Here is an 18,200-nt window from a genome sequence, read left to right as displayed (position 1 = left end):
TCTCTCTCTCTCTCTCTCTCTCTCTCTCTCTCTCTCTCTGTCTTCTCACGACCGACGCGTTGCGAAACGCGAACTCGCGAGAAATCGCGCGGATATGCGGATGAATAAAAATATTTATTTGCTCAACACACTTGCGCGCGCGCGTACGTCGTCAGCGAACCACTGTTTTCTACACAGATTATTTGTAAGACTCCGTTCACGGACTAGCCCGCGCTTCGAATGTTCCACGTTATCGCGACGAAGGTCTCCGTTGATCGTTCATTTCGAAAGAACGCGTCTAATATATTTCGATTCGAGACACGAAAACGTCGTTGAGTTTCTTCGCGCGCACATTGTGCTAATGAGATGCGTTTGCCCAACGTAGATGGCGATAATGAATTATCTTGGCATAAGCAGCCTTGGAATAAAAATGTAATTATGTTTGCCAACGCGCGCATCCTCGGAAAGAAAACGGGATGAGTTATGATCGACAGCGGTGGCAGCGGCGGTGGCGGCGGGGTCGTCGTCGTCGTCGTCGTCGTCGTCGATGAGAAATGATCAGGTATTCCAGGTAGAACAAACGTCGCGCGACGAACGCGCGATAGATACACACGTAAGCGATGTTGACGATCGAGAGCTTTCAAGGGTTTCGCAATGCGCACTTACTTAATGCGAGTGCATGCGCAAACTTCGCGAACTTCCTCGGTCGCTCTTGCGCAACGATCCCACGAACGAGCAGTTCTTTTCTGCGCGCTCAAATTCTTGGCGTGTTTCTCCGCCGCAACGTAAAAACCTAAGGCGTCGCTGGTAACTCCGAATGCAACCTGCACTCATCTGCATTCCGCTGCTGACGACGAGGAGAGATAGAGAGAAAGAGAGAGAAAGAAACGCACGAGCGTGAATACCGACGTAAAACACGGTCTACAGTATTTTCAAGCTCACCGTCCTATATTTCCGCCTTGATTGTTTCTCGATCTGCGGGACTCATTCGCGAAAACGAAGAAAGCGTTCGCGAGAGAGATTTCAATGGAACGCGAAGGAATGGGGAACGACGCAAAACGCGAATGCTCTTCGAAATGCTCATTATCAGACGTCGAGTGACGTTGCAGTAAAAATCTTTTCAAAATCAAAGTACAAGAGAAACTATTACGAGAAGCCTAATTCAAGTGCCACAGAAAAATAGTTTAAAATAAACATAAAAAATTGTTTGAAATAAACATAAAATAATAATAGTTTGAAATAAACATACAAATTATCCGCATGAAAGAATATGGCCGTGAGTGCAAAGGGGAATATCACGAAGAACAATAAATATCGTAATTTCAAAAGACTTATTGCAAATGGTAGCTAATACTTGATGAAGCTAATATTTGATAAAGCGAAAGACAACATCCACTGCAGATGCGCAAAATGTCCAATTGGCGCAAAAACTGCTCGAGACGGTTCTAAATCCTCGATCTCCGCGGAGAGCTTCGATTGCAAAACTCGCCGGAAATAAATCTTATCGCGATCGGTCTGGCTATTAGCATACGCGATTTATTTCATCGACGAGAAAGTCGCTGTATTTGTTTTCGCATGCATGTTTCATGCATGCGTTGATCTCCTGACACACTATTCGCATTTCATCTTGGAAAAACTCTGCGTAACCTTCATCATGTGCAACTTTTAATGCAACGATAACTGTGGAATGTCTATTGTCAAGTTTTGATTAATCGACGCCTCCAGCGATATTATCAATCAATTATTCTCCGAGAATAATATTCGTAAATGGATATCCATTAAGGATATCATTCTCAATCTCCTGCTCATTGGCAAGATAGTAATCGATTTTTAATTGAGTTTAATGTGAACTGTTCATAGTTGAGACTACCGCAGCTCCGATTAGTCAAAACATCTGATCGAAATCAATTAGATATCAATGAGATACATTATCTAAGTATCCTTAATTCTTCTTCTAAGAGCTTTCAAGCTGCAAATCGCTATATAACTCAGTATCAACTCACAACTGCGTTCGAACTAATCGCATGAATCGAGAGCGGTATATCGTCAGGTCAGCCTGCGAATTCGAAGGATTTAAAGTAGGGCAAACAAAGCGCAGTTTATTTTTCCAATTGATGATGTACGTCCTTTCTCTTGCCATATCATAATAAAATCTTAACAATAATTCCTCTCGATCGTCTCGAGAATATTAATCAAAACGAAAGTGCCCACGGTGAATGCGCGTGAACTCGCAGACTGACCTGCTACTCTCGAGCTTTGCTCTCGGGCGCGCAAGGGACCGAGGCTCTCGACACACCGAGCCCCTGAAAGATTCATCATGTGGGACCATCCACGAAGAGAGACGTCTCCGAGGATTTCGGAGTTGGTCCGATCGACCAGTGCGATCGAGCGGCGGCCTGGAGCTCTCGGCTCACCCGTTACTCGTCCAGCACGCTCTCCGGGTGGGAAGGTGAGGAGGAGGAGAACGAGGAGGAGGAACAGGAGGTGGAGAAGGAGGAGAACGAGGAGGAGAAGGAGCAGGAGAGGGTCGAGAAATAGGGAGTGAGAAAGAAAGAGAGTGAGAGAGCGAGAGAGGGAGAGAGAGAGAGAGAGAGAGAGAGAGAGAGAGAGAGACGTGGAGAGGCTGTGCGAGGCACAGGTAAAACAAAAAGTCGGGAAAAAATTGAAAACCAGTCTTATGCAGTCGGTAGTCCGGACTACCCGACCGTCAGCGGACTCGTTCTCTCTCTCTCTTTCTCTCTTTCTGCGACTCCCTCCCCCTGCTTCCCCCTTCACTCCATCCTTTTCTCGTTTCATCTCTCTCGTTTTCTCGTTCGGTTTCTTTCTCTCTCTCTCTTTCTCGCTCTCCTCTTCTCCACCTCCACCGCGAGAGATCCGCGACGGTACAACCACCACCACCAACATCATCGCGAGAACGCTGCCGCTGCCGCCGTCGCCACCACCTCCTTTTCCTCCTCCTCTTCCTCCTCCACCTTCACCTCCTCCTCCTCCTCCTCCTTCCGCTTCTGCGGTCCTCTCGGTCCACGCTCTTCCTTAATTCAGTCCAATGAGAGCCGCTCTTCGATTCGTCACACCCGCCGATGAATCTCTCTATTCCGTCTGTTTTACTCTCTTTCTCTCTCTCTCCCGCTCTCTATCTTGATTTCTATTTCTCTCTTTCTTTCTATCTCTCTCTCTATTTCTCTCCCTTCTGATCCCTCTCTGTTTTCCCCCTCGCGGCAGGGAAGTAGATCGCCGTCGATTTCCGAAAAAGCGAGTGTTCCTCTTCGACTACCTGGAGAGACGCGTGCCCGCGCTGTCGATCTTCGAGCGTGAGCGAGATCGCGATCCACGACGCAAGTGCGTCGCGATGCGTCGCAACGCGGTGTCGTAACGCGCAGCGCGTGCATCCAGACGGTGCGTGACGGTGCGCGTGCGGTTCGCGTGCGGAATTTCGGTGCAACCCTTCCCGGATGGGAGACGCGTGCGCCGGACAGGAAGAGGACCCTCGCGGATGGAGGAGAGGCTCGTCACACCGCGAGTTTGTTTTGACGACGGGTCACTGTGCACCGCTGCACTTGCCGCGCGAGATCGCAGTGTCGTAAACACACACGCGCGAGACTCTTAGTGTGTTCTCACGAGGGAGAAAGAGAAACAGAGAGAGAAAGAGAGAGGGAGAGAGAGAGGGAGAGCGTTTGTTTATCGAGCGATCGAAACGCGTTCGAACGTCGAGCGCGCGCGCCTGCCGACGAGCGATCGTCTCGATCACGAAAAATACGAAAGTCGCGAAAGCCGATCGCCGGACTCGATTCGGAATTTCGCAGATTCGCAAGTTCAGAGAACTGAATTTCGCGAATCTGTCAATTCTTCGCGCTTCGTGTCGCAGGTGCGTGTTGTTCCTGAGCGTGTTCGTCGATCCGGACACTCGAATCGGAGCGATCGATCGGTTAACCAGGACACTGCGCGAATGCGACCCCAAGACGGCTGCCACGCTGAAATCGCGAGGGAACGCGCTTCCTAGAGGATAGAAGGAAGGATTTCGCCTCGGCGAGGAAACATGTCCCGCGGCGGTCGCAACGCGAACCGGTTGCGCGCTCTTAAAATAGTTTCTCACGCGTAGGTAACTGGCGCGCACGCCGCCCCGCCGCTGGAACACGATGCCGGAGAGTGCCAGGTAAATATCGATTGACTATCGCCGTTGAATAGATAGATAGATAGATAGATAGATTCCTCGAGAAAGAGAGAGAAGGAGAGAGGCAAAGAGAGAGAGAGAGAGAGAGAGAGAGAGAGAGAGAATGCGCAAGAGAAACCCGACGAGATCCGCTCGGATCCGTCGCGATCGCGATCGCGCCGGATCTCGGCGGCCAGTCGTCTCTGTGATCATGGAAAATAGCTCGGCTCCAATTAAAGAGGCCGATTTCGGGCGTAATTGCCGCGATGTCTGGAAGTCGTTGGTCCGCCGAGCAAGTTACCACGAATCTCGGGAAGAGCATCCCCTCGGAAATTATTACAAAAAATTTTATTAGGAGAACCTTGACTAAAATTTTAACAGACCTCATCAAGAGAAAAATTTCTTCGACCGTGAGAGTCGCGAAACGCAGAAATAGATGCACGCGCGTCTCTTCGAACTGCACCGTTCTCTTTACTTCTCGCTCTCTCTCTCTTCCTCAGAGCTTCGCCGAAAGTTCTTTAACGAGAAGGGAGTTATTTTCGACGTAGCGGTAACAAAGCGTGACGCGATCGATCCATTTGCAACGCGGCTTCAAGGAATCGCGACAGAGAGTTCGCGAAAGCTCAGTGATCGGCGAGATCGGAGTTTAATAATGATAAGTCTTATCACCGACATGCCGGGACATAAGCTTATCGATCCGCGTCAATTGAGACCCACGCTCTCATCAGTCGCACTGGGTCGTACTTCTGCAAGAACTCGTAATCTCACGCGGGTAACCTCGAGCGGAATTATTCTCAATGGCGATCTATATTCTACGTGGCGGTCAATGCACACTTTTTCATCGCGGTTTTCAATTCGCGGGAAAGCAAACCGCAAGCGCGCAAATGCTGGCGCGATTCGTCGTCGATTGCGAGCGCGGCACGCGTAAATCGACCCCTTTCCGAGTATAAAGGCCGTCCCATCGAACGCTAACTCAATTAGCACTCGAACGTAACGTCGAAACTGCGAGGATTAAGCGGTCAGAAAAGTCGGCATTGTGTACGAGACGGTTCGGCACGGTGAAGTCAATCGACCGTGACGCGTCTTCGATTCACGGGAAGTCGTAAATCCATGACCGTATCCCTATTTTGTAGACCAATTAGCACTGGACGCGACCGCGCTTTTCATTCCGGGTTCTATTTGCATGAAATTATTGACGTGAGAATTTTATTCGCCGTAAACAAGCAGCGAACAAGGTACGAACGAGGAGCGATAATCGGTAACCGCAATTTTAGAGCTGAATGCGCGATAAAAGAATTCGTCGAAAGGAATGAAATAAATGTGACAATTAAGTCGCGAGAAGCACAATCACAGAAATCAAGTACATTTCTCATCGAGAATTACGTGCTGATTTGTTTCAAAGATCTCTCACGGAAACTTCGATTTGGAATTTCGTTTGTCGCAATATCTAAGTACGAATGACTAAAGCTCTAATCCATGTCTTCGATGGCGCGCTCAACGTCAAATGCGACCGTCCGACTTCTCTTTGTTCATCATCAAGATATTATTGAATCTTATCGCGGATCTGTCGTAAATGTGCGTCGCAAGCGCGGGCTGTTCGATGGCAAACCGCGAGGACTCGATTTCGCGAGCGTGTCGAGCGTGTGCTCGGTAATTCCTGCATTAACCGAAAATAATAATACTGCAGACGACACCGTAAATGGGAGTGATAGCGCAATAACGGCGCGATGCCAATTGACAGCGCGATGCTTCGATAACGCGGATATTTACGCACGAAGGAGGTCACGATGCGACAAGCCTTCAAGAACCGCGGACAATCGAGTTGTGCAGCAACGTCCATCGCATGCAGCGTCTCGCGACCACGTTAAATCGACGTCGCTTTTTAATCAGCCTTGATGCAATTTGCCGAAAAATAATGGCCGGACGAGACATTCGCTTGAAAAGCGATCTAAGGATTGGGAATCGAAGGAAATCGCGCGCTGTACGCGCATCGATCGCCCCTTCCTCGAGAGACGCAGTATTGTCGAACTATTACATCACGGCGAGCAGGACGTGCGAGCGGTTGACCTTTTCGCGAAATTTCAGCCCTATTCTGTCCAAGTGCAACGGCCAAGAAGGAAGCTTGAGCAAAATCCTCACCTTTCCCAAGTGATTTGCGTATCAACCCGGCTAATTGAATTTTCCACTTGAGCAGAACGCGAATACACACGCGACGCTGTTCCAAATATCGCAGCGCGGATCATCAAATTGAAATGAGTTGTTTCAAGCGGGAAATCTCTCGATGTATACAAAATTACGATGATTCATTTTTTATCACTGTTCCTCCCGTGGATCTTTCCTCGCTTCTCTCGCCGAGTCACGCGATTGTATTTCGTGGACAGGAGGATCACGCATCCACCACGGGTTACGCATTTGCGTGAGGAGGAACGTGCGAGGAGGAAGGTGAGACGAAGGAAGGCACCGGTGGTGATAGAAAATGATTGGAAAGTCTTCCTCCGCCGTGCGAACACACGCGGAACGTGCGCGGACGTAGGTAGACGGCAGCCTGCCGCCTTCTGCGAAGGCGATTGGCGTTTGTTATTGAAGTTATTCCATCGCCTCAGGCCACAGAACGAGAGGCGAGGCTGCGAGTGCCAGCAGCCTGTCCCTGGATGACAAACATCCACATTTCGCTCGAGCTGGAATTTTTATTAAAACAGCATTCGCGCGATCGCCCGTCTCCACGTACGCGGTGTCCCGAGCGTACTCCCGCGGCTTTCGCGAGTTACTCGCGCGGAATCGCGAGGAGACGACGTTTCGCGTCGCGCGTCGCGCCGCTCCGGATTCATGCGCGACGGAGACGATCCCGACGATCGTCCGAGTCCGCGTGACGCTTGTCGTCGCCCGATGGCATAATAGGACAGCACGTCGCGTTTCTCGCAGCTTGACACTTTATTGTCCCGATAATCACGCGCTAATGGACGCTCGTAAATTTTCCACAACGTGAAATCCGTGAAGCGGCTTAAAGCGGCAGATCGTATCGCGACAGATTTCACTAGGTGGCCGAGGTAGACCCTGACGTCATCCGTGTAGCTTGCGGGGTGCATCGAAACGTCGCGACGGACCCGACGGTATGTTACGGTCCCTTCCTAATTCTGGCACAGCTTAACGCGAAAACTCTACCCTTGCCGACATTAGATTTCCTTAAATTTCCCACCTGGAACTTTTCCCGCCCGCATCTTCCGGCGCATAAAATCAAATTTTACGATCGTCGCGTCGTCATTCAGGCTGGCTCGTTAGAATTCGACACGGTGAAGTACGGAGAATCCCGCGTATCTTCCGTGGTCGGCCACATATATCATAAACGTAACAGGATTAACGAGTTATCAACCGAAAATATCATTCGCGCGCTGCGATACGCCGAGAGACACTCGAAGCGGCAAAATCAAACAACCGCCCAATAAACATCCAAACAATCGTTACCGACATTTGCCCGCATAAATCGGAAGGATCGAGCGCTTATCGATATTATCGTGTGATGATTATCTGCCAACGAGTTTTCTATCGTCATTTCGAGACAAGAAGAAAGAGAAGAAGGACCCTAATAAAGTCTAGCTGCCAAAGTGTGACTGCTTGCACCAATATGAGAAGGAATAGCAGATAATTACCTGGAAGCCATCGTAAAAGCGTTTCGTGGTGGTTCGTCGGTGCACCTTCATTTACGGATGACCTAGGACCCTCTCCAAATTAGAGTGGGGGTCCTACCTTTAAAACTGACGGCTACAGGTCGTCCTCCGTCAAAATCCTTGTGACTAGTCCAGCGCGAGCAACTGTTCTGTCAGTTCTGTCATCCGGTGACGTTAAGAAGAAACAGTGAATTGTGAGCCTGCAAGTTAATGAGAAAACGACTGATAAGATATGGTAGGGAAATACAGGTGATACAGTATAATACTTATAATACACAAGAAGAAAAATAAATATCTGCAAAACTTCCGTTGTGGGTGTAAATATTCAAAAATTTTTTTAATTCAAATACACGTGTACGACTTGCATGACATGTAATCGACAATGTAAAGATATGTCCATATAGAGGATACGAAAAATAAATAAACATTCTAAATTTCGTGTTTATAAAGTGCAAGAGGTTGTGTGGATATTCCATTGTTCATTGTGTTCAAAGCGAATATTCTTCTATTTGATATTCAAGACTCGATACAATGAAGATAATAAGGTATTAAATTGTTTGGAATACGCTTCTTTTCCTCTCTATTCTTTGCTTTTCATCTCTTTCTTCATTTAATAATTACCATGTCTATATCGATTTCAAGCGACAAAATAGATTAGAACAAAGACACGTACTATGGAATTTTTCGAAATGGACTCGAAAGAATTCCATGATACGTGCTCAAATCGACTAGAGACCAGAATTCGATGAAAAATGCAAATTGAATATTTGGAGTTTATTAATTCCGATATGTTATTCAAAATATTTGAAATTTCTTACATCAGGTACGTCTGAATGATATATAATAGTGTGTAAACGTAAATATAAACAAGTCAAGTTGCCGTTATGAGTAGTTCATACTACAGATGCTATTTTCCTATCAAAAGACATGAGAGGACGAGAGAGTGTGGAGCCCGCGACTGACAGCAACGCTTTCGACCGAGTCGATCGCGCCTTTCCGATCACTGTATGTAACAGGTCGTTGCGATGGAATTCTCTTCCAATAATAATTCACCCAAGATATCGTAGGACGCGATTATACGCGATATAAATAGAAGCTTAATTGGCACGTTCGAAAGATGCAATTATTGCATGAACGATTTTGCATTCGATTAATATCGTCTTTCTCCTTGTCCTCCCCGGTATGTCGGCGAGTTTTTAATGCTCCCGGGCATGTAACATATGCGTGTGTATGTGTGTGCCTACTTGCACCTACCAACAGGATTATTTCGAAAACGAAGAGTGTGATCGCCGAATCGGCGATCGTGAAAATTCTCGGAGACAATCACTCTCGTCGCAACTTTAACGGTTATTTTTCAAGAAACCCACAAATTTATCATAGTAGCGGTCACATCCTCTATTACACGAATACAGAAACAAAGCTCGAAATCTTCAATTCTTCTGCATTAAAAGTAAAAGCTTTCATGAAATGAAAGCTGCATGAAAATAAAAGAGCATTCTTAATCTTATGAAATAAGAAGATTCAAATATTTTCATACAAACATGTTTCCTCTTGTTTCTCCTCTTGTTTCTTGAAAAATAACTATTAAAGTACAGGAAGTTGCGACGAGAGTGATTGTCTCCGAAAATTTTCACGAACGGATCGCCGATTCGGCGATCACGCTCCTCGCTTTCGAAAGTTTGTGTATAATGTGTATGTTTCTTTAACTTTGCCGGAATTACTTGAAAAAATTGGAGAATTTTATTTACACTTTTATATTTTCTGCTTTAGGCAATAAATTCTCTTGCATGAAAGGCGACTCAATCTTTATGAGAACGCGACTTCTTCCGGCCGGTTGGCATTCACGACTTTAAAAGAGGTACATTTTTAATTCTCGTCACTACGACGAGTTCCGGAATTTCCGCAATTATTCCGTCAGGCAGGAAGCGAAATCACTTCCACGACAACGGCAACAAAGAAGCCCCCGAATTCGCGAAGACTTAAACGAGTTTAAACGGTGACCTCGGCGTTATCCCTGGAGGAGAGGAGCAACATTACGCTGATTGCTCGGTTTAGTCGCGTCGCGCTGCTAGGAGAGGAGACTGAAATTTCATTCTTTTAGCACGCGTTCCCCGCTTAATGACACCCTGACTCATGTACATGAATATTCTTAATAATCTTAATCGGACCTCGTCCGCATAATCGCCGCTCTCTTCGTCTCCGTAAAGCCAACCCGGCAATGGCGTGAGCCAGAGGACATTATAATCGCGCTTATAATTATAGTGTCTCGCGTTTACGCGTAAACAATGGTCGACGGTCTGCGTTCACGTTTGCGCGGCGAAAGAAAGAAACAAAAATCATACGTGTTAAAATTCACTCGTAGACAACGGCTGACGTTATAATTGTGCGATTCTCGATTTAATATTGTCGTGGAAAAATACTGCTTGAGATGCTCCTTGAGATTTATAATATATAAATAAAATCTCGTGTGACAAAATTAATTTTGGACGTTTCACGACCAACGATAAACTACATATACTACGTCATGTTATAAGATTCCCTTCTCGTCTCTTCCCAAAGATAACGATTCTGATTGACATAAACTGTTTTACGGACATTTATAATCATAATACGTTGAGTGAAGGAGTCAAAGGTGTAAAGAGAGTGAGTTAAATCGGGTTTGTTTCAGCTTCAAGATGGGCTTTAACGCATTGGTCAGCGTGACCGTTGTCTACATTCTGTTTATGATTACCGCGACGAAACGGTCAGAAGCGTGCAATGAGGCAGTCTGTGCAAGTGTTGTGAGCAAGTGTATGCTCACGCAAAGCTGTAAGTGTGACATGGACACCTGTACCTGTTGTAAGGAATGTTTCTCGTGCCTGAGCTACCTGTACGATGAATGCTGTTCGTGCGTAGGTAAGAGCTGCGTTCCTACATGAGCGATAATCGAACCCTCGGCCCAATACTTGGGAACTTTTATCAGATTTACGTTATTGTCAGGGAAATAAACTATGTGTGGCGTTTCGTAACGTTAAAATCACTGAAAGAGGAATACAAAATTCAAGAAATATTATTGTAAAAATTTGAATTAAATATAATAAAACCACGTATCTCTATTTTTAGAGTGAAGGGAATGAGAAAAGTAAGCGAAAAAATAAAAATTAATAAAATTATAACGTTCAGATATCGCGGCTAAGATAACGACGCTTCGAGCATGATCGCTACACATCTCGAACTAATTTTCTTTCTCGACGAAGCGGCGATGCGTATTTTCCGCGAAAAAGTAGGCAGGTCAATCCGGCTTGAACCGCCTACTCAATCAGTTTCCATCCTGCGTTCCTCGATAAGGAAGGAAACGACGATAATATCGGTGCATCCTGTATATGATTGCTAACGCGTTGCGTCTTCGCGCGCGCAGATCTCTGCCCGAAGCCGAATATCACTGAGAACCCGTTGAGCAAGAAGTCACATGTAGAGGACTTCAACGAGCCGGTGCCAGCACTCTTCCAGGCGCTCACCGCCGAAGAAGATCCGCTCCAGAGATGGCGCCACTTCACATTCCCCGTGGACTATGACACGTCGCTGTTTCATTCGAAAAACAAGGATATGACTTATCGCGTGCGTAAGTATCGAGAATCAGTATAGCATCTATACGGAAATTACAAATACACAAGCGCGAAGTTTAATTATTTATTTGTTTATTTATTTAATGTCCAAGTAACATCGACATCTGTTCCGTTTCTCACGGTCGATATAATCGAACGATGAGACGAAACAAATTAACGAGTATAACAAAATTATCCTATCCTCAAAACAAACAACTCCTCGCGAACGACGTTGCTCGACACGTTGCTCGCAGAGCGGGTCAGAAAAATAATAACGTACGTTTGAATATGCCATAGAGACCAACCTCGACGGAGAATTGAACGCCCTGAAGCCGAACGTGATGACAGTCAACTGCACAGTTGCCTTTATGGCACAGTGCATTTCTTGGAACAAATGCAGCGCGTCTTGTCAGAGTATGGGCGCCACCAGCTACAGGTGGTTCCACGATGGTTGCTGCGAGTGCATAGGTGACACGTGCATCAACTATGGGGTGAACGAGTCAAGATGCTTAAATTGTCCTTTGAAAAAGGACGAGGACGACGACCTGAAGGATCAGTACGATGATTATGGTCAAGTAGAGGATGACTTGGTCGATGACGAAGTTTAGTCATCACCAACATTTCCCGTCTCCTCTTCATGAAGAGATAGTGTTTCGTGAGTGATTTTTTTTATACTGACACGCTGATCGTAGTTACGGACGTGATGATTAATTTTAAAAAGACTAATGTTTCTGTTATTTTTTGTTATCGTGTACAAGAGTGCCTTTTGAAAGTTACGCTGAATTTCGTGCATTTGAGAATTTTTCCTTCGAGCAAGACAGTAAGTGATTCTGAAGTAAAATTCGCCGATTAAACTATCAATATACACGCTCCAAAATTCTGCTTTCTGAACTCAGAGACTGATCATAACTGATCGCAGAGCGGTCTCTACGATCATTTAGGAGTGATCTTCAAAGGACGCTCACTCGAAAGCGAATTTATTCTTTCCGTTGTCTACGAGCGATGTTAGTGATGGCATAAAATAAATCTAATTATAAAAAAAAGCTCGAGAAGCGAACGTGAGAGTGTATAACCGTTAAAGATATTTTCAATAAATTTTATCATAAAGTAACTCACATGTTTTAATATAATGTTAAGATGCAACGAGTTTACCGAATATAAGATCAGCCTCCAAGCTTCACCTGGTCTCCGTATGCAAGTGCAGTTACGCAATGTGCGAATGTATGTATAACCTCTTTTGTTTTGTTCCCCTTTTTCTTAAGAATGCACTCGAGTAAGAATGTCATCGAGAGTCTTGATTATCACGTCCGTGCCATATAAGTACAAAACAGTATAGTTGGCCCACACATAAATCTGGTTGTGCCTACAGTACTATTTTTTCCGTTAAGATTGTACATACATCAAATCGATCAGACATCGATGTTGTTTTACACACGCTGAATCTCCTCGGAATTCCCTCAAGCAGGAAGATGAAAAGCCAACATTTGTGAGTTCTCAGAATAAAATTACGCGTGCATGCCTGCAGATACGTGTATACGCTTGCGGTAACAGTCTCTGGAAATTTATGAGCGGCACTCCACGTATCCACGACGGTGCACGCGTGCTCGCTGAGCAAGGCAACGTGAAATGTTTAGCGATCGCGCGTGCATGCGTTTCGATACTGAGCTAAGCACGGAAGATTGAAGAGCAACGTGTTCGCAGACAGAGTCTAACAAATGATAAAATTATAAGAAACATTTTGCGACCAATTTTGAGTGACAATTGCCGAATTATACGTAATTATGCAATAATGTATTATAGATCTGTGAATCGTATACGTATATACGAGTTAACAGCGTACAGGGCGTTCGTTTTGCAAGCGCAAAACCGGAATATTATTTCGTAGTATTTGTTTGTTAACAGATACTATTTAAATGCGATATTACGATACGTGTTCTCGAAACACGTTTCGCCGCAATACGAGTTTCGAAACTCGTATTGCGTGGTGTTTTTTTGGTTTATAGTAATGTTATAAATAGCTGGGAGCACCCTGTATGATGTCTTTTAAGTACACATATATGTTTTTTTATCGTTAGTCGCACAGTCAATATGCACGTATTAAGCGCCGTCATACTGCGCCCACAAATATCAAACATGTACACGTGACAAATAGAATTGGTCAATTCACCAGGTGAATCAACGCGAGTCAACGAATTGTATCCTAGCGACGAGAGATTTATCTTTGAATCAACTCGATCGCAAAATATATCCAAACGGTTAGTGTCCTCTTCAGGAACCTCTTCGCACAATATGTAGAATAAGATAAAACGTTTTAGATAAAAGTGTCATGTGTCTTCCTTTTATCGCGCGCGTGCGACACTTCCCTTCCTCGAGTTCGGAAGGAATCGTCTCTTGTGCACTCGACGATTCGAAGGTCGTCTGTTTTGCCTGTGGATACATCGTATAAAACGAGATGGCGGATATTTAAGCGGGTGGATGTTCATCTTGTATTTCGTTGCTCTCCGGCAACTTGATAAAGGATAAGTCGCCGCCGCTCCACATCGAATACAATTGCGACCTCGTGCACTCCTAAAATCATCATCGACATTTACTCTGAGTTGAGGAAGAAGAACAAGAACAACAACTAAGGAAAAAAGCGAGGAATGAACATCCATCCAACAACATCAAAGCATGATGCAGCGTGACGAAACAGACAGATAATTAAAAGTAATTCGTACATCATATCGTATCTGTGACTGTACGCATTTTATAAATATATTTTCTTTTCGCGTTACACATATTTCCGCAATTCAATTTGAATCTTCTCTCAAATATAAGCGTTAAATATGACGTTCGTCCTCTTTCGAGAAGGAACGAATTAAAACATAGAGAGGAACGGCAAAGAACAATCCTACTTAAGTAGTAATTAGTAGTAAGTTTTAGTATGCAATCATTATATATTAAATAATGAACGTATAGAAAATAGAGTATATTTATGTAGATTCTCGCAAATAGCGATGTTCATCGATCTTTCTCATCGAATGTTATGTCCTGGCCAATTAGCAATAATCACAAAGTGAACATTTTACGAACGGGTTGATTGAACTGATCGATGAATTGTGTGCCTTTCATTATCTTAATGGCGATTCATAGATTTTGATAAAATAATAAAACAACAGCCGTAGAATTGTATCGTTAGAATTGTGGCGTGTAACAACACGGCAGGTGACAAAGAAACAGGTAATATGCACACAAAATCTATCTCATGTTCAGACAATTTTTGTTCAATCTTTAGCAAATTATAATATTAGAGACACTTATTAACCGAAACGTGTCGCTTTCTCTGGTTATTTTTTACGTAGTATTGATTGTTTTCTGCAACATATGATAAATACATATTAATAATTGTGACAACCCCTTATAATTACCGTTCATCTCCATGTTTGAATTCGTTTTTAGAAAAATCGTATTTAACATTCACAATTCAATAGAATTTTTTTTTTAATCCTCTTCTTTTTTCTGTATAAACGTCAAACTTGTTCGCTAATCTCAATCGAAAGTACTTGGACCGAGGATTGTATTATATTTTATAACGCAAACTTCTGATGTACGAACGGCTTTTTTATTCAGTACCTTGGAAGAGGAGGAAATACCGAACTTAACGAACTTAAGGACCACTAATACCGTGCTCTAACATATAGAATGCGAACTGTTTATTTACCCCGCCACCTGCGCTCTCCGAGCCTGACCTGCTGTGCGCCGAGATGCAGGAATCAGTGGACGAGCTGCTCTTGCGAGACGGCAGTGTGTCCGCAGTACCTTCAAAGAGAGACATGTTCGACCTAAGACCATCGCGTGGAAATCACAACCTCTTCGCGTCAAATATTCGGACGATTCGAGGCGACAGAATATTCCGAATCCACGACTCACCGGTTTCGATCTCCCGATGATCGCAATGCGAGTGAATGCTGTCTTTACTGTCGCCGTGGCTGCCGCTGGCACCGCTCTGTTCTGCAGTAACATTGCAACGGAATCGTTCACGATCTCCTCGCGATCCTATCGGCCGAGAATAACTTAGCGTTTATGACAAACGACCATTCAGCCTTACCCGAGTCCCTGTGCTCGCCGCTGTGGACACTCTGATCGCTGTCGCGATGTCCGGACTGATCAGAATGGTCGCTGGAATCCTGCGGCCAGCACCTAGGCGAGCCTATTCTACGCGAGCTTGGCCAAATAGCAGAGTCATAGTTCGACTCGAAGTTGCAGGTCGTCAACGTGACGCCCGGGATATGTTGACTAGTGTAAGCCGAGAGTTGATTGGACGGTCGAACTCCTGCACAACGTACAATCTTCGAATCGTACACGGAAAACGAACAAAGCGAACAGCTAGTTCAACGAGTTATGTTTAAGCCTACAAGTTCGTACTCTCAATCTTGCCAAAATTGAAAGAAATTCAAAGAAAAATTCATTTTACGAGAAATTCTAATTACCCGAAGTCGAGTGTTCTCGACTAATCGTTGTAAATTTCGAATTAAAAGCTGAATTGCAAAAATCAAATCCCTGATAATGCTTCACAATTCGTCTGTGTGTTATAGATCATCCTTGCAATATTCTTCTGAGACAGAAATAATTTGTAACATCTTCGCGAAAAAAGCAAAATTCGCCGGCGGACATTTCGCTACCTGGCTTGCAAGAAAGCAGCTGAATGGCTTCTTGAAGACCGTCCTGACTAGCCATGGTGGACGTTTTCCACACCGAATCAGGCGTGGTCGACCTGCTGCGGTCCTGCTGGGGCACTCTTAATCTCGACCTCGCATCCTGACGTGGCCATTCTATGACGTGCCTGCAGTCCCAGGGCATCGACCAACGCCTCACCGTGTTCTCGCAGGATTCGCCCGACATTTCCGCCGCCGCGGTTTCCGACCATCTCCTCTGAACCTTGCGGATACGAAACCAAGTGTAACGCTTACTATTAGACCAACCGAGGAGCGACACGCGCACGACAATTACCTGCAGAGGAAACAACGAGTACGGCAAGGGGGACCTCTGGTAATTTTGAGCAGAATGCTGAGTGGACGAGGTGGATATGGGTGGTATCGGTGAACTGTAAAGACGTTCGAAGCATTGTTGAAGAGCGGCGATATCGCAATCACCGCTACCGCTCTGCGAGCATGAGCATTCCGCCATGCCACCTGTAGTATGCGAATTCGTGATTAGAATCGAAGTACGGCCTTTTCCCGATGTAATCGGCCACTAACTAAATTCTACTTCAGTCATATTCTCCTCTCGAGAAAATTTCGATTTTTCTAAAATTGAATCGCATAACTTCCTCAAGAACTAAATTGCAATAAATACTATACGACCCTGTTTTAATAATCTTCACTAATCCTACCATAATTTTAGTGAATGATAAAGATCGAAGTAATTGCGCTTTCGTATCAAATACAAGCTTACCTAAACATTCACAGCAAGCAACGCAGAATTGATATTGCAAGTTTATGAATGTCAAGAGATTCTCTCTGAGAATGTCCTGAAAGTGCAAAGACGATTACACTAGCGCTTTAACGCAAGAAAAAGTCAACCAAATGGAAACATTTACTAACATGTTTGTCCCCGTCATTATCACGAGACTCGTGATCCCTCAGGGCAGTGATTACATGGTTCTTCACAGTATTGCTGGCCACATGCGTAGCCCTTGCCAATTCCTCCCAACCGGCCAAACACTGACCTGTCAAACGACACTGTGCCACCGTGTCGTGAACCGAGAGAAGCCCTTGCAGGGATTGGGCCAATTTAGTACCAGCTGTACATAGGCCATTAAGTGTCTGTAGTACGAGAAATGGTTTATTTTCTCTCCTTCGTGGTAACGCGCGCAAGCATTACCAGAGATATACCAACCTGCAAGTACGTCAGCCAGTTACCGAGGCACTCGTTTATCTCTAACTGACCCTTCGAAACCTGACCGTCAATAAACTTCGGCTCCGTCCCACCCTCAGCCATATCTGAATTCCCTTAGACTGCTGAGAACGTGCACCCGATGGAACGCCTCATCGTCGCCTCATGCATACGCATCGCCAGCGCTCAACATCGAGGAGAGTTATAACACCGACTCATCGGGATTCATAGGACCGAGCTCGCGGCAAGTGTAACGACGCGATGCGAGCTTCTCCTGAACAAGATAGAACCTAGGTTGATGAGACAAGTGAAACTCGATCGACAATGGCTAATCTCAGTACTCACATCCTCTCGCTCTCTCTCTCCCATTTACTTGGACCGTTTCGAGAAGCGTGAGCCGAGGAAGCGGATTATTGAGCGTCTCGCTGGGAAAGCGCGATTCGCGCATCGACGTGGAGGCCGCCGACATCGTTCCTTCGTGTATTCGCCATACAAGCACCTACGAGATACCAGGACACTCGCGTCCACACGCTTGCTGTCATCGCTCCTGACGTAACCGGAACGTGAGTCAGGCCGCCGTCCATTTGCTACTTTGAAGCACGCTGGCAATACATGCGACTTCATACGTATATATGTATACGTTTCATTGATCAAGTGGACCGCCTCGGAACTGATGCTTAGCGCTACTCCGGGTGAACTACACAATCGTAGTACCATGGAATCCTGTCAGATGACGCCATTTTGTTATTTCGCAATGAATGTACGAGCAACGCATTTTCGCCGCGAAATCGCGTTACCGATTCATATTCCAATAATTGCGATGTTAATTTACGTGATTGTTTGTTTGCAATTTCGAGTGGGACTGTGATTTGTCTACGTGTATGCATACATGATATTTGTATCTGCTTTTATCCACATTTAATTTCTAATTTATTCTTTAATAAATTA

At 45.2% G+C, this 18,200-nt stretch overlaps 4 protein-coding genes across 11 annotated transcripts in view; 1 reads left to right on the top strand and 3 right to left on the bottom strand.

The window, feature by feature from the left end:
• The window catches only part of LOC116846935 (nucleobindin-2), a 22,664-nt gene extending 14,743 nt beyond the window's left edge, over positions 1–7,921 (bottom strand). Inside the window, exon 1 of the mRNA XM_032821351.1 lies at positions 7,777–7,921. Within this exon, the coding sequence (XP_032677242.1) occupies positions 7,777–7,787 (11 nt within the window). The 5' untranslated portion in view covers positions 7,788–7,921. The remainder of the gene's footprint in view (positions 1–7,776) is intronic.
• On the top strand, positions 2,677–12,489 carry LOC116846941 (twisted gastrulation protein homolog 1-A). Of its 6 annotated transcripts, XM_032821384.1 has the most exons (6): positions 8,064–8,339; positions 8,618–8,799; positions 9,565–9,652; positions 10,463–10,689; positions 11,192–11,395; positions 11,676–11,986. In XM_032821384.1, the coding sequence occupies exons 4-6, from the start codon at positions 10,470–10,472 to the stop codon at positions 11,984–11,986; spliced, it is 735 nt and encodes a 244-aa protein (XP_032677275.1). In that variant the 5' UTR covers positions 8,064–8,339; positions 8,618–8,799; positions 9,565–9,652; positions 10,463–10,469. The 6 variants fall into 6 exon arrangements, with proteins under 6 accessions (XP_032677270.1, XP_032677271.1, XP_032677272.1 ...); XM_032821379.1 differs by lacking the exons at positions 8,064–8,339; positions 8,618–8,799; positions 9,565–9,652 and adding exons at positions 2,677–3,076; positions 3,845–4,132; XM_032821381.1 differs by lacking the exons at positions 8,064–8,339; positions 8,618–8,799 and adding an exon at positions 7,886–8,029.
• LOC116846942 overlaps positions 7,861–18,200 on the bottom strand; it is a 52,688-nt gene continuing 42,348 nt past the window's right edge. The window contains exon 4 of the mRNA XM_032821385.1: positions 7,861–7,994. Within this exon, the coding sequence (XP_032677276.1) occupies positions 7,956–7,994 (39 nt within the window). The 3' untranslated portion in view covers positions 7,861–7,955. The remainder of the gene's footprint in view (positions 7,995–18,200) is intronic.
• LOC116846937 lies at positions 11,455–17,909 on the bottom strand. 3 transcript variants are annotated; one of them, XM_032821364.1, is made up of 10 exons: positions 17,598–17,909; positions 17,256–17,526; positions 16,961–17,182; positions 16,812–16,887; positions 16,368–16,549; positions 16,040–16,289; positions 15,466–15,690; positions 15,288–15,368; positions 15,079–15,176; positions 11,455–13,946 (listed from the first exon to the last, which is right to left on the bottom strand). In XM_032821364.1, the coding sequence occupies exons 2-10, from the start codon at positions 17,355–17,357 to the stop codon at positions 13,842–13,844; spliced, it is 1,341 nt and encodes a 446-aa protein (XP_032677255.1). In that variant the 5' UTR covers positions 17,358–17,526; positions 17,598–17,909; the 3' UTR covers positions 11,455–13,841. The 3 variants fall into 3 exon arrangements, with proteins under 3 accessions (XP_032677255.1, XP_032677254.1, XP_032677253.1); XM_032821363.1 differs by having other exon boundaries at positions 16,040–16,295; positions 17,256–17,542; positions 17,598–17,904; XM_032821362.1 differs by having other exon boundaries at positions 16,040–16,295; positions 17,598–17,904.

Source organism: Odontomachus brunneus, unplaced genomic scaffold, assembly GCF_010583005.1.
Source record: "Odontomachus brunneus isolate Ranch 3 - 2012 unplaced genomic scaffold, Obru_v1 Obru_scaffold_072, whole genome shotgun sequence".
NCBI classification, from domain to species: Eukaryota; Metazoa; Arthropoda; class Insecta; order Hymenoptera; family Formicidae; genus Odontomachus; species Odontomachus brunneus.
This window is presented reverse-complemented; position numbering and strand designations above follow the sequence as displayed.